Source organism: Sus scrofa, chromosome 1 (assembly GCF_054392235.1).
Source record: "Sus scrofa isolate SSC_HxYL_T2T_F1_AM1 chromosome 1, Sscrofa_HxYL_maternal_Yorkshire_Landrace_v2.0, whole genome shotgun sequence".
NCBI classification, from domain to species: domain Eukaryota; kingdom Metazoa; phylum Chordata; class Mammalia; order Artiodactyla; family Suidae; genus Sus; species Sus scrofa.
Window position 1 is genome coordinate 199434093 of NC_139383.1, and position 15838 is coordinate 199449930.

Consider the following 15838-nt stretch of genomic DNA (forward strand, 5'->3'; position numbering starts at 1 on the left):
CTGTGCTATACACTGGAAATAAGTGCACAGGCCTTCATGAAGCTTATGATGTGGTAGGAGAGACAGACAAAAACACAAGCAAACAAATAAAATAGCTGCTAGCTATAAAAATACTCATATGGAAATAAATAGTGTGCTACGACAGACAGTCTACATTAGAGGGTCTTGTAAGATGTCTCCTTGGAGGTGACCTTGTTAGTCCAGCTCTAAACCCTGTAGCATAGGGAAGAGTATTCTAGGCAATGACTCAAGGTAGTGATAGGATGTAATGCAGGAGGCTCTGCTTACAGTACTATTACCACTGATGATCAAGTCTTTCAATTTATTATGAACTTTGGTTTCTGGGAAGGATGAGTAGACTAATCAGAAAGCCCTCCTTGTATACTAAAACATCAAGAAACCTAGGAGGAGTGATAAATTTCCTTTTCAATGTGGAGCTGAACATGCCAGCAAGTAAGGGTTATCTGCAAGGCCCAAACAAACAGGGGATAAAATCCTGAGTAGTGAATGTGAGCTTTTGCTTTGTCTTCAGCCTGAGGTGGGAGAGTGGAGAGGGTGTGCTTCTCCTAAATAGGAGGAAGAATTCAAAGAGAGGCATTGATTTTCTTCCAGGCAGGTGACTGGGACTGAAAAGACCCCTTGGAGACAGAAAAGACCCCAAATAGCCAAAGCAACTTGAGAAAGGAAACAGAGCTAGAGGAGTTAGGCTCCCTGACTAAAGACTATACTATAAACCTACAGTCATCAAAACAGTATGGTACTGGCACAGAAACAGAAATATAGATCAGTGGAACAGGATAGAAAGCCCAGAAATAAACCCATGCACATATATTCGATTAACCTACCATGAAGGAGGCAAGAATATACAATGGAGAAAAGACAGTCTCTTCAAAAAAGTGGTGCTGGAAAAATGGGCCAGCTCCATGTAAAAGGCTGAAATTACAACATTCTCTTGCACTATATAAAAAAAACCTTAAAATGGATTAAATATATAAATGTAAGGCTGAATACTATACCACTCTTAGAGAAAATCACAGGCATAACACTCTCTAATATAAACCACAGCAATATCTTTTTGGATCTACCTCCTAGAAAAATGACAATAAAAACAAAAATAAACAAATGGAAACTAATTAAACTTAACTTTTGCATAGCACAGAACAAAAAGACAACCCACAGAATGGGAGAAAATATTTGCAAACAAAGCAACTGACAAGGTATTAATCTCCAAAGTATACAAACAGCTCATGTAGTTCACTATTGAAAAACAACCCAATTAAAAAATGGGCAAAAGACCTAAATATACATTTCTCCAAAGAAGACATATGGCCAAAAAGCTCATGAAAAGATGCTCAACACTACTAATTATTAGAGAAATGCAAATAAAACTACAATGAAATATCACCTCACACCGGTCAAAAAGACCATCACCAAAAACTCTACAAACAATAAATGCTGGAAAGGGTGTGGAGAAAAGGTAACCCTGCTACTGTTGGTGGGAATGTAAATTGGTGCAACCACTATGGAAAACAGTATGGAGGTTCCTTAAAAAACTAAATATACAGGTACCATATGATCCAGCAATCCCACTCCTGGGCATCTATCTGGAGAAAACCATAATTCAAAAAGACACATGCACCCCAATGTTCATTGCAGCATGATTTACAATAGCCAAGACACAGAAGCAACCTAAACGTCCATCAGCAGATGAACGGATAAAGAAGATATGGTATATGTATACAACAGAGTATTAGCCATAAAAAAGAATGAAATAATGCCTTTTGCAGCAACATAGATGGATCTAGAAATTATCACTCTAAGCGAAGAAAGTCCAACAAAAACAAACATCATGTGATATCACTTATATATGGAGTCCAATTTTTAAAATGATACAAAAGAACTTATTCACAAAACAGAAACAGAGTCAAAGATTTCAAAACCAAACTTAACGTTTCCAAAGGGGAAACATTGGGGAGAGGGACAAATTAGGAGGCTGGGATTAGCATACATATACTACTATAGATAAGTAACAAGAACATACTATACAGCACAGAAAATTCTACTCCATATTCTGTTATAACCTACATGGGAAAAGAATCTGAAAAGGGATGGATATATGTATATGCATAACTGATTTACTTTGCTATATACCTGAAACTAACAGAACATTGTAAGTCAACTATACTATACTCCATATAAATAAAATAAATATGCTATTTACCCCTCTGGGAAATGAAGGAGAGAGGGAAATGGAATTAAGCAGTACATAAGGGATTGTGATTACATTTGTTGTTTTCGTTCTTGGGGGAAAAATATCATAAGTAAACATGGCAAAATACTAAGGTTTGTGCTTGATAGTGGATATACAGGTAAACTGGTATGTGTATGTGTGTGTCTGTATGATTTTTATACTTTTTATACTTGGAATATTTCATGATAAATATTAACTTGTTCCAGCTATCTAGAATAAGGGCAGTTTAAGTCATATATACTGATTGCCTGTCAAATGCACTTGAATTTTAATTAAATGACCCTACCATTTGCATGAAATAAAAATGAATGGCATATACTGGATTGGCCTATTATTATTTTTTTTTCTTTTTTTTAAGGGCCGCACCCACGGCACATAGAGGTTCCCAGGCTAGGGGTTGAATTGGAGCCTACACCAGAGCCACAGCGACGTGGGATTGGAGCTGCTTCTGTAACCCACACCACAGCTCACAACAATGTCAGATCCTTAACCCACTGAGCAAGGCCAGGGATCGAACCTGCAGCGTCTTCATGGATACTAGTCAGATTCATTTCCGCTGAGCCACAATGGGAACCCCCTGGATTGGCCTATTAGTTATTTTTTTATTGGGGTTGGTTTTCATCCAACACAATTTACTGTCATCTGAACATGATACTTTAAATTGAAAATGGAAGTAAAAACTAAAATTCATGCTAAGAGACTGAGTATACAAACTGACAATGGCCAGATCATACATGATGACAGAATTCTGAATCGCAGCCTCCGCAATTGGCCCAGAACAGTCATAACCTGTTCAATAACCATCAACTTTATGACCCTTCTTCTAACTCAGGACCAACCAGAGAAAAGCCACATATGCTCACTAATCAATCACATAGGCTTTCCTGCTTCTAGTTAGCCTGTTATTAGCTTCCACATGTCAACAACCTCCAATCAGACACTCCTGAATTCCTCTTTTTTTCCACATTAAACCCCTCCCACTCCTCCACCTGCCTCTGAATCTCTACCAAAAGCAAGGGATTGTGATTCTGACCCCCTTACTCCACCAAGCTTTATGCCTTGTAAAAAGGCATAAAAAAGCTTGTTCTCTTTTGGGAGGCCTTCCATTATTTTCATGCTACAATCTTCTACTTTCCATAGGTTATCAAAAAGATAGTTCTCAAAATACATGAAAAACAAAATGTGATATAAGTTACTCAGTAGGTCTAGCTTTTCAATATCATCTATTTAAATTTGCTCCAATGCAAAGATTCCATCAGGTTTCTGACAGAAATGGAAGATTTTCTCATGTGAAAATAGTGCAACGGATACATAGGGATGATTTGGCTCTTAAAATTTTGCTTGATCTACAATTGATAGGGATGGCTTGGCCTAGCAAAAAAATACAGAGTGAAGCAAGACTCTCCAGGGACCCTTATGCACTAAAACACAGTAAGTATCACCATGCTGAAGCAGGACCACCAAGACAGCGTTTAGGTTGATAAGAAGGTTCATTCACAAAATTCCTCATTGGCTGCTTTTGACTATTTCTTTGGTCAAGCAATACTTTCAGAACTCTTGGCTTTTCCAAACTCTGAGATGTTTTTACTCCTATCACTTTCTCTCATTTTATGTTTATCTCACTTCATTTTCTATAACTCACCTTCAAAATTGCTTATCTAATGATGATGCTCTTTGAAATTAAACCCCAGTCACCTCTAAAAGAGCCATACACTCAGAAAGAAGTTGAGATTCACTTATTTAGGTGACTCATTCTGATGGGAAACTTGCCTGAAACTATTGCATCACCAGCTCCAACCCCACCAACGAAAATCAGCATTCACTGAATACAGGTGACATTATTAAGAATGGATTATTGGGGATAACTAAATTATTGGTTGGCAGTAGTTTTTTTTTTTTTTTCTGATGTCACCAGCTAAAGTTAAATAAAAGAAAGTTCTTTTGTTACCCAAAGCTATAGAGGTTATCGAGGTGTCACTTACTGAGAAGGTCCATTTGTGATTCCTGTTGCATAAGAAAACGCAGCTCTTCAAGATTCCCTTGTAGCCAAGTACTGATTTGCTCAATTTTTTCATCTCTTTCACACAGTTTGTCTATTAGATTTTTTATTTCTTGCAAGGTCTCATTACCTTTCTCTAACAATTCCTTTAAAAAAACAGCATTTGGGGGTATGTGAATATAAATTTCAACAAAATAAATTAAAAATTTTGTATGAGTGAATCATGTACAAGACAAAAATACATATGCAAAATTGGTACTGGTCATATAAAATAAGTGTCTGTACAAAGAAAATTCACAAAATTCTGCAAAATATCTCAGGAAAATGGATTAGCAAATTAGAAGATTTAATGGAATGCTCACAGATCTTCCATTCTTAACTAGGTAGGGTAGTGGTGGTGGCATAGAAAGCCAGTTCATCTTAGGAGCAGCAGAGAATTGCAGAGGAGATTCAGAATGGCTTAAAACTGAAGAGAAAGAACTTTGGAATTAGGCTGGATCTGAGCTTTAAATCCCTGTAAGTTCACTAACTGGTCTTGGGCAAGTTGCTTAAACCCTCTGAGCCTCAGAAGCTTCATGTAAAAAAGGCACTTTTAACCCTTCCCTTATCCAGTGTTTTAAGGGTTAGGCAATAATCACATGTAAACTTTAAATACTTAGAAAATATAAGAACCAGGCTTTGAGCTCCAATCTACCTGCCTCTCAAGGCGGGGAAGGGAAGGGAAAGGTTGGTGTCTGCCTGATAAAACATGGAGGACAGATGGAGCTCAGAACTGGCAACTCTGGTCTACAAGAATCTGTGTTCAGTTTGTGCTTGAATCAAAAATGTCATTCCTCACATTCCCATTTAAAGGGGAATTAAGTGGGATTGAGATTTCACAGTGACGGCTGGCACTCTTAAAAATAAGACCACATGCCCCAAATGGAGTTGCTCACACCAAGCTCCACATTACCAAACAGGCTTTACTTATCATTCCAGTTCTCCTAGAAAAGGAATCTTAAACCAGTCATTCAGGAATCACCTCACAGATCCCTGCCATCCTCTAAAGGAAAGCAACCTTGCAATAGCCAACCTGCTTTTTTGCCTCGTATAGCTTCCTTTTTCCTGCTCCTTTCTGCCTATAAATTCATGTTGTACAGCTCCTCAAAGCTCCTTTCTTTGCTTTTTTTAAATAATTTTTAAAAGATTTTAATTTTTTCCATTATAGTTGGTTTATAGTGTTCTGTCAATTTTCTACCATACAGCAAAATGACCCAGTTACACACATATATACATTCTTTTTCTCTCATTATCCTCCATCAGGCTCCATCACAAGTGACTAGATATAGTTTCCAGTACTATACAGTAGGATCTCATTGCTTATCCATTCCAAAGGCAATAGTTTGCATCTATTAACCACAGTTTTCCAGTCCACCCCAGTCCCTCCCTCTCCCCCTTGGTCAAAGCTCCTTCCTAACTGCTAGCTTGGATGCTGCCTGATTCATGAAGCATTGAATAAAGCCAAGAAGATCTTTAACATTTACTCAGTTGAAATGTGCTTTTTTACAGCACAGAGAACACATTTTAGGATATGATAGTCATACAAGCTCTGCCACTTCCCTGGAATCCTGACCTTCCTTACACACAAACACACACACACACACACACACACACACACACACACACACACACACAATAGGTGACTATCTTAGAAATATGATACTTATGGAGATAATACAAAAAGGCTTACCTTAAGTGTAGTCTTAAATTCAGCCCACAAATCTGAATATTGTGCTAAAATGAAGATTTTTTTAAATGCAAAGGTTACTGAAATAATTTGAATATTCTTCTAAAAGTAATACAATTTGTTTTTAAAAAATTATTTTTATCTGAAATTTTCTTCTTCCAATGTCAAAATAACTGAATCACACTTGCCCCCCCAATATAAACAAGGAGAAAATGGGGTTAAATATATTAAACAAATGCATTTAATATCCAGTTTTCAGATACCGGAGAATGGGCAGCACAAGACTGTGACACCTGAAAGGAGGGAGACAAATGAGGGGAGCCCTATGGTCACTGGGCTCTCTGCAGGGCCACTTTCCAGTCCAGAGTGCAAGCAGAGCAAGGCAATCTCACAGAGAGATGCAGGCATCTGTTCAAAGATTGGCAAATCAAATCCAGCAACAAGTGAACTTAATAATAGCTTTTGAATAAGTGGGTTTTAATCCTGGGAGTGGAAGATTGGTTTGACATTCAAAATAATGCCATTTGCAGCAACATGGATGGAACTAGAGACTCTCACACTAAGTGAAGTAAGTCAGAAAGGGAAAGAAAAATACCATATGATATCACTTATATCTGGAATCTAATTTACAGCACAAATGAACCTATCTACAGAAAAAAAAAAAAAAAAAACAAAACCTCATGGACTTGGAGAACAGACTTGTAGTTGCCAAGGGGGAGGGGGAGGGAGTGGGATGGACTGGGAGTTTGGGGTTAGTAAATGCAAACTATTGCATTTGGGGTGGGTAAGCAATGAGATACTGCTGTATACAGGTAACTATATCTAGTCACTTGTGATGGAACATGATGGAGGATAATATGAGAAAAAGAATATATGTATATGTATATGACTGGGTCACTTTGCTATATAGCAGAAATGGAATCCTGTAGCTGCTTGAGTAGCTGAGGTCAGTCACATAGGCCCATCCAAACCCATGTGAGCTCCCCCTGCCCATACAACTTTGCATGTGCTGAAAATCACTGTTGCACAAACCTCACAGGGAAAGGACACCTAGTTTCCTCCATGTCCTTTTTCCCTTTGCTGATTTTATTTGCTATTCTTAATTGAAATAGACAATAATTATCATATATAACAACTTCTGAGTCTATGAATCCTTCCAGTTAATCATTGACACTGAGGGTAGTTTTGAGGACCTCTGAAACAATACTAAAAAATGCAAAATCTTGCTGAGAAAAATTAAAGAAGTTCTAAATAAATGGAGATACATACTGTGTTTTTGGATTGGAAGTCTTAATTCTGTTAAGGTATTAATTCTTTTCAAATTGATTTAGAGATTCAACACAAACTCCATTAGGATACCAGTAGGTATGTAGGTATGTGTGTGTTCAGATTAATAAGCTGATTCTAAAACTAATATGGAAATCAAAAGATTTAAAATAACAAAAACAATTCTAACAGGGAAGCACAAATGTGGCTAAATGTGAAGCTATAGTGAGCAGGACAGTGCGGTATTGGTGTAAAATCAGATATTTAGAATAAAGGAACAGATTCATGAAACTGATTTTTTAAAAGTTGTTTGGATAATACAATGCTAAAAGGAAAGTCTTTTCAAAAAATGGTGCTAGAACAACTGAATAAGCATAAGAGAAAAACAATGAAATTTCAACCCTTACCTCACACCACACAAAAAGTTAATTTTTTTGTTTGTTTGCTTGCTTTTTAGGGCCGCACCCACAGCATATGGAGGTTACCAGGCTAGGGGTCTAATTGGAGCTGTAGTTGCCAGCCTACACCACAGCTAAGCAACATGGGATCCAAGTTGCATCTGTGATCTACACCACAGCTCACGGCAATGCCAGATCCTTAACCCACTGAGCAAAGCCAGGAATCGAACCTGCATCTTCATGAATCCTAGTCTAGTTTGCTAACTGCTGAGTCACAAAGGGGACTCCAAAAAAGTTAACTGGAAATGAATCAGGGATCTAGACACAAAAGCTAAACTAAAAACTACTAGAAAAAACATAGGGGAAAAAAATCTATGAGACCTTTGTGCATTTTTGCCTAAGCCTAGGCAAAAACGTATTAGGACACAAAAAATACCAATGTTAAAAGACCAAGTAGATAAACTGGACTTTGTTCCAAAGAAAGTTTTTTACTTTTAAGACACCATTAAGAAAATGAAAAGTGGGAGCTCCCGTCATGGTGCAGTGGAAACAAATCCGACTAGGAACCATGAGGTTGTGGGTTCGATTCCTGGCCTCTATCAGTGGGTTAAAGATCTGGCATTGCCATGAGCTGTGGTGTAGGCCAGCAGCTGTAGCTCCAATTGGACCCCTAGCCTGGGAACCTCCACATGCCACAGGTGGAGCCCTAAAAAGCAAAAAAGAAAATAAAATGAAAAGTGAAGCCTCAGACAGAAAAAGGATCCATTTCCAGACTATATAAAGAGTTTAGCTCAATAAGAAATACAAACAGCACAAAGCAATGAGCAAAAGATTTGGACAAAGATGCAGCAGATTATATTTTTTAGAGATGGACCCACAATGTATTTCATCTCACATGCTCTTCCCCAAACATGATGTTAACACTCCTTCCATTAGGGTGATGCCTCAGTCCCCACCCTTGTGCCTGGGTGACTGCCTCAACCATTAGAACATTGTGGAAGTGGCACTCCGACTCCCAAGGTCAAGTCCCAGAATGCTATGAACTTACACTTTGTTTTCTTGGGATGCTGGCTTTTGGAACACAGCAGACAAGCAGTTGCACATATGGAGAGGCTTCAAGGAGGTGTTTTGGTTAATGGTCTGTCCTGAATTCAGCTGACAGCCAGCATCGACACCAGACATGTGAGTGGCTCTTCAGATGATTCTGGTTTCCACCTGCTAAATTGTCCCTGGCCATCAAGCTGCCCCAACTGATGTCATGTAGAGCAGACATGAGTTGTCTCTACTAAGTTCTGACCAGATTGCCAATTTGTGAGCAAAGTAAGTGATTTTTAATATTTGTTATGCTGTAATAGATAACTGATTCAAAATACCTCCTCAAAGGTGAAATATGGGGCCAAAAGGCACATGAAAAGATGCTCAACAACATTAATCAATAGGAAACTTTAGTCAAGAGGAAATATCATTACACACCTATTAAATGGGTAAAATGTTAACAATTTTAAGTGTTTCGACAATTTTAAGTTTTAGTAAAGATATGGAGTATTCCATTGCTAGTTGGATTATAAATTTGTACAACCATTTTGGCAAACTGGTCATTTCTTACAAAGTTAAACCTGCAATTTAGCCCAGCAATTCCCTAACTTTGTATTAACCCAAGAGAAAGGAGGATAAAAATTCTCAAAAACCACTTATAAACAAATAGTAAACACAGGCCGGAAACAGTCCAATGTCTTTCAGCTGGTGAATGGATGAACCAAATATGGTAATATCCATATAATGGAATACTATATAGCTATAAAAAAGAACAAACCAATGATACATGCAGCAACATGATGGAACTTAAAAACAGTCTGCTGAGTGAAAGGAGTCAGGTGCAAAACAGTGCATGCTCTATCATTCCATTTATATCTAACCCTTAGAGACAGAAGACAGATCAATGGTTTTGAGGAACTGGAGGCAGGGTGGGATATCAACTACAAAGGGACATGAGGGATGTTTCCAGCGATAAAAATGTTCCATATATTTGTTGTGGTAGTAGTGGTTACAGTGATATGCACATTTGTCAAAATTTACTGAACTTTAGATGGGAGCATTTTATTATATGCAAATCAGTAAAATGGATTTAAACAAAACTTGATTTTGTATATGTACAGGTCACCCATGACCCATTACTTACTGTTAAGAGCTGTTAGCTGACAGAATAGATCACTTGAGGTGCACCTGAGGTCTTCGTCATTTTTGTATTTCTCTATGTTTTTCTTCATGTACTCAATATACTGGAAATTAAAGATGTGATTGCTTTTGGCTATAAAGTTACTTTTCCATCCAGTCACCTGGCAAATATCTATTGACCCCTCCTCTGTGCTACCTTCCATTCTAGATGCAAGAGTAACAGTGGTAAATGCAGCCCTTGTCAAGCTTACCTTCTGGTGAGGGAGATAAAGGATCTTGCTTCCTAGTAAGCATTTCGGCACCCAAATAAACATGGTATTCTGAATTTACCACAAAAATAAAAGTTATTCTGCTTAAATGCAGAATTGTGTCCACAGGGGGGAAAATGATCCTTTTGAAAAATGTGTGTTCAGTACATGTCACAAGGCAGGGATGCTGTCTTCCTGGAAGAATTCATAAGACCTCAAGAAAGGAATATGATCAAATCAGGAGACCCTGCGGTATTGCTCACTCTAGCTGGATGTTTCATTGGGTAGGCAGTGGTGGTGGCAATGGTTTGGTTATTAAAGTCCTGGATTTCTGTTCTGACCACCCAATGCTCAGAAACTCTAAAATCTGTGGAAACTCTAAAAGCATAGGCTTTGGGATGTGAAGTTGGTACTGGCTCAGCTTTGAAAGAGAGATAGTCAGATACTAGATAGAAACTGCTGATAAAAATCATAGAAAGAGTGCCCAGTACCACAGGAGGAGTAGACACAGAATTGTTCTATAGGACTGTTTATAAACATGGATTAGAGGGTCCCATATGCAGCCTTGATCTTGTGTCAGTCTTTGCATGGCTTGTTGGCAGGTTTTGGAGTAAACCAAATGAAAGCCACCCAAAGCCAAATCCAAGTCATCCGTCTTGCTCTCTGTGAACGTGGATCACTGTTCACAAACTTGTCTGGTTCAGCTGGCCTCCCCTACCTCTCTGCCCTCTCTTAGTAGCTTTTTTGGTCTTTTCTTCCAATGTTTACTCTTTCAAAGTTGTCTTTCCCAAGAGCTCTGTTCACATCTCACTGTTCTCATTCAGTACACAATCCCGGAGGAATCTTGTCCATCTCCCAGGTGTTAAGTCCAACTGCTATGCTAACAACACTGTCAGACTTTTCCCTTGAGCTCCTCACCTGGTATGATTAGATGCTCTTGCTCTGGGTGATTGTGTATATGTGCCCTTGATAGTCACATTTAACAACTGAATGGTAACTATACTTTTGTATAGTGAGCTTTCTAAGGGCTTGGGATACTAACTCCTATTCATATTCACTGTACCTCTCTTCAAGTTTGGGATTCAGTGGTGTGGTGCTTAAAACATTTGTTGAATTAAGGATTGTGATCATCAAAACAAAAAGTGGCTAATGACTAAGATGAAAGCATGGGGTCATCCAGGGGCTAGAAGATGGAACTTGAATCCCAAAACAGAACTTTTAGAATCAGTCTTTCACAAAGTCAGTCATCCATTTGTTCACCCTTTGCTGAAATAGCAATTAAAATTTCAAACCTTTTGGGGAGGGAGTGGGATGGATTGGGAGCTTGGGGTTAACAGATGTAAACTACTGCTTTTGGAATGGATTAACAATGAGATCCTGCTGTGTAGCACTGAGAACTATGTCTAGTTACTTAGGATGGAGCATGATAATGGGAGAAAGAAGTATGTATACATGTATGTGTAACTGGGTCCCCATGCTGTAGAGTGGGAAAAAAATTGTGTTGGGGAAATAACAATAAAAAAATTTTCAATCCTTTTTTCACTTAAAAATTTTTGAGAGTTATTCTCTCTTTTTTCTCTGATAACTAGTACAGGTATAGACCAATCAACAAAGACCAATGCACAAGTGAAGTGCTCTTGAACTTACCTCTTTTAACCTTTTATTTTCCAGGAGCAAAGCATCTGTTTTTAGGTCATGTACATAGATTTCATACTCTAAGTTCTTTAGAATTTCAAAATGAGTTTTGATTCTATGGCTTTCATTATCTCGTAATTGTTTTAATTCTTGCTTCACTTTCTTCTGCTCAAACATAAAATCCATAGTTATCTCACAGAGTTCAATTATCTGGGCACCAGTGTATTAGGTTATCTGGACCACATTTAGAGAGGGTTCTAATTATAGCTGACTCTTGAGCAATGTGGTACCAACCCTTGCACAGTAAAAAAAAAAAAAAAAAAAAAAAAAAATCTGTGCATAAGTTTACAGTTGGTCCTCTGTATTCTGTTTTGCATCCACTGATTAAACCAACCATGGATCGTGTAGTATTATAGAATGCATTCATTGAAAAGAAATCTGCATATAAGAGCACCCACATAATTCAAAGCTATATTGTTAAAGGGTCAACTGTAATTTCTTGACCATCAGCAAAGGCTACAGACACCTTCCCGTGAAAAACTTTATATTAAATTCTAATGCTAATGGACTTTGGGAAGTGAGTCGATGGATCCCAAGATCCAAAGTTGTTCGAACCATATCACACAATAGAATATACTTGGATATATATTATGAACAATTGCTTCACATAAATAGGGAAGAGGAGAGTGGAATTTAGTGAGGCTTTTTCAGGGAGGATTTAATATTTCCAAAAGAAGAATAATATCACATTACGGATTTTTCAGAATTCTCTGCAGCATTCTCTACTGAATTCTCTCATCAATTCTTTTTGTTTGTTTGTGGCATGCAGAATTCTCAGGCCAGGGATCAAACTCTCATCAACAGCAGTAACCTGAGCCTCAGCAGTGGCAATGCCAGATTCATAACATGCTGAGCCACCAGGGAACTCCTCTAGTCAGTTCTTAATCATTATACTGTTATAAATCACGTATTTTTATACATTGTATACCCATCCTTAGCAGCATCTTATTAAAAAATGGAATTGTATATATAGTATACTTACTAATAAATTTCCCCTTCATGTTTTTCCACTTCTATAATGTATTAAGTTACTTTTGATATCAGTGAATCACAAATAGAATGTTTCTATTTTTAATTAACCAACCCCACATATATATGTTGATCATTAACTACTGATTATAAAATTTTAAAAGGTAGTAAACATCTATTTTACCTGCTCCCATTTCTTTCACTCCCTCAACCCCTGCAACCTTTGCCCACTTATCCTTGTCTTCATAGGAATTTACCAGAACAACAGATCTGAAAAGAAACCTGGAAAGCGCAATCCAATCTCTACCTTGTAAATAAAGAAACTGTCTCCACCTCCAGTGATTATTCAACAGTTACAGGTTACACATTAATTGCTTCTAAAGTCTCTTTCTCTTTTCTCTCTCATTCACTCTCTCACTCCACAGACACACACACACATATGTTGTATCCTGTGACTAAAAATTTCAAAACAGATAAATTTTAAATATGTGAATTTCTTAAAGGTATCCAAACTGGAAGGGAAGAGATAAAATTGTCATTACACACAGATGACATGATACTATATATAGAAAACCCAAAAGACTTCACACGAAAATTACTAGAACTGATAAATAAATTTAGCAAAGTATCATGATACGAGATTAACATACAGAAACTGGTTACATTTCTTTACACTAACGATGAACTATTAGAACAATACCCTTTAAAATCGCATCAAAAAATAACCCTGACCAAGGAAGTAAAAGACATACATGCTGAGAACTATAAAAGACAAACCCAATAGAAAACTAGTCAAAGGATATAACAGGCAACTTAGAGAAAGAAAATACAAATGATAAAGGGATAAAAAGACATTCAACCTCATTGCTAATAAGATAAATGCAAATCAAACAATGAGATGTAAGAGATGAAAACTTTTACCCTTCAGATAGGAAAAAGTTTAAAAGGTTAATAATGTCCAGAATTGATGTTAAAAAAGAATAAGGTGTATCTAAACAGAGTTATTTATGATAATGTTTTATTATACATTTAATTTTTAAAAAATATTAAGTTTAAAAGCAACACAAAACAATATAGACTTAAAAACAATATATATTTTTAAAAAGATGAATAAAAGAAATTGAAGATGGTTCAAAAAGTTGGAAAGATATCTCATGCTCTTGGACTGGAAGAATTAATGCTGTTAAATGGCCACACTGCCCAAAAGCACTCTATAGATTTAATGTGATCCCTATCAAATTATTCATGACATTTTTCTCAGAACTACAATAAATAATCCTATCAATAATAATAATCCATACAATCATCAAAACCATATGGTACTGGCACAAAGGCAGAAATACAGATCAGTGGAACAGGATAGAAAGCCCAGAATTAAACCCATGCACCTACAGCCAACTAATCTATGACAAACAGGCAAGAATATACAATGGAGAAAAGATAGCCTGTTCAATAAGTGGTGCTGGGAAAACACTGGACAGCTACATGTAAAAGAATGAAATTAGAACACTCCCTAACAACATACACAAAAATAAACTCCAAATGGATTAAAGACCTAGATATAAGACCAGACACTATAAAGCTCTTAGAGGAAAACATAGGCCAAACACTCTCTGACATAAATGACAGCAACATCTCAGATCCACCTCTTAGAGTAATGACAGTAAAAACAAAAATAAACAAATGGCCTTAATTAAACTTAAAAGTTTCTGCACAGTAAAGGAAACCCTAAACAAAACAAAAAGGCAACCCACAGAATGAGAGAAAATCTTTGCAAGTGAATCAACAGACAAGGGATTAATCTCCAAAATTTATAAACACCTTCTGCAGCTCCATACCAAAAAAACAAACAACCCCATCAAAAAATGGGCAGAAGATCTGAACAGACAAGTCTCCAAAGAAGACATACAGATGGCCAAAAAAACACATGAAAAGATGTTTGACATCATTCATTATTAGAGAAATGCAAATCCAAACCAGTATGAGGTACCACCTTACACGAGCCATAATGGCCATCATCAAAAAGTCTACAAACAATAAGTGCTGGATCGGGTGTGGGGAAAAAGGAACCCTAATACACTGTTGGTGGGATTGGAAATTGGTGCAACCACAGTGGAAAACAGTATGGAGATTCCTCAGAAAACTAGAACTACCATTTGATCCAGCAATCCCACTTCTGGGCATCTATTCAGAGAAAACCATGACTCACAAAGACACATGTACTCCGATGTTCATTGCAGCACTATTTGCAATAGCCAAGACATGGAAACAACGTAAATGTCCATCGACAGAGGAGTGGATAAAGAAGATGTGGTACATGTGCACAATGGAATATTACTCAACCACTAAAAGGAATGAAGTACTGGCATTTTTAGCAACATGGATGGACCTAGAAATTGTCATGCTAAGTGAAGTCAGTCATACAATGAGACACCAACATCAAATGCTTTCACTGACATGTGGAATCTGAAAAAAGGACAGATTGAACTTCTTTGTAGAACAGATGCTGACTCACAGACACTGAAAAACTCATGGTCTCCAAAGGACACATTTTGGGGTGGGGGGATGCACTGGGGCTGTGGGATGGAAATCCTATAAAGTTGGATTGTGATGATCATTGTACAACTATAAATGTAATAAATTCATTGAGTAATTTAAAAATCCTAAAATTTATATGGAACCATAAAAGACCCAGAGTTGCCAAAGTAGTCTTGAGGAAAAAGAACAAAGCAGGAGGCATAACCCTCCCAGATTTCAGACAATACTACAAAGCTGCAGTCATCAAAATGGCATGGTTTTGGTACAAAAATGGACAAATGGGTCGATGGAATAGAACACAGTTCAGAGATAAACCCACACTCTTACAGTCAATTATTCTTTGACAAAAGAAGGAAAGAATATCCATCGGAAAAAAGACAGTCTCTTCGGCAAGTGGTGCTGGGAAGAAGTTGGACAGCCTCATGTAAGTCAATGAAGATAGAACACACCCCCCCATACACAACAAAAACTCAAAATGGCTTAAACACTTAAATACAAGACATGACACTATAAAACTCTTAGAGGAAAACATAGGCAGAACACTCTCTGACATAAACTGCAGCAATATCTTTT

At 37.3% G+C, this 15838-nt stretch overlaps 1 protein-coding gene across 1 annotated transcript in view; it reads right to left on the reverse strand.

Moving 5' to 3' along the window:
- Window positions 1–15838, reverse strand: part of CCDC175 (coiled-coil domain containing 175) — a 73910-nt gene that overhangs the window by 2434 nt on the left and 55638 nt on the right. The window contains 4 exon segments of the mRNA XM_013985897.3: window positions 4234–4396; window positions 5980–6023; window positions 9820–9919; window positions 11711–11863. Coding sequence (XP_013841351.3) covers window positions 4234–4396; window positions 5980–6023; window positions 9820–9919; window positions 11711–11863 — 460 coding nt within the window.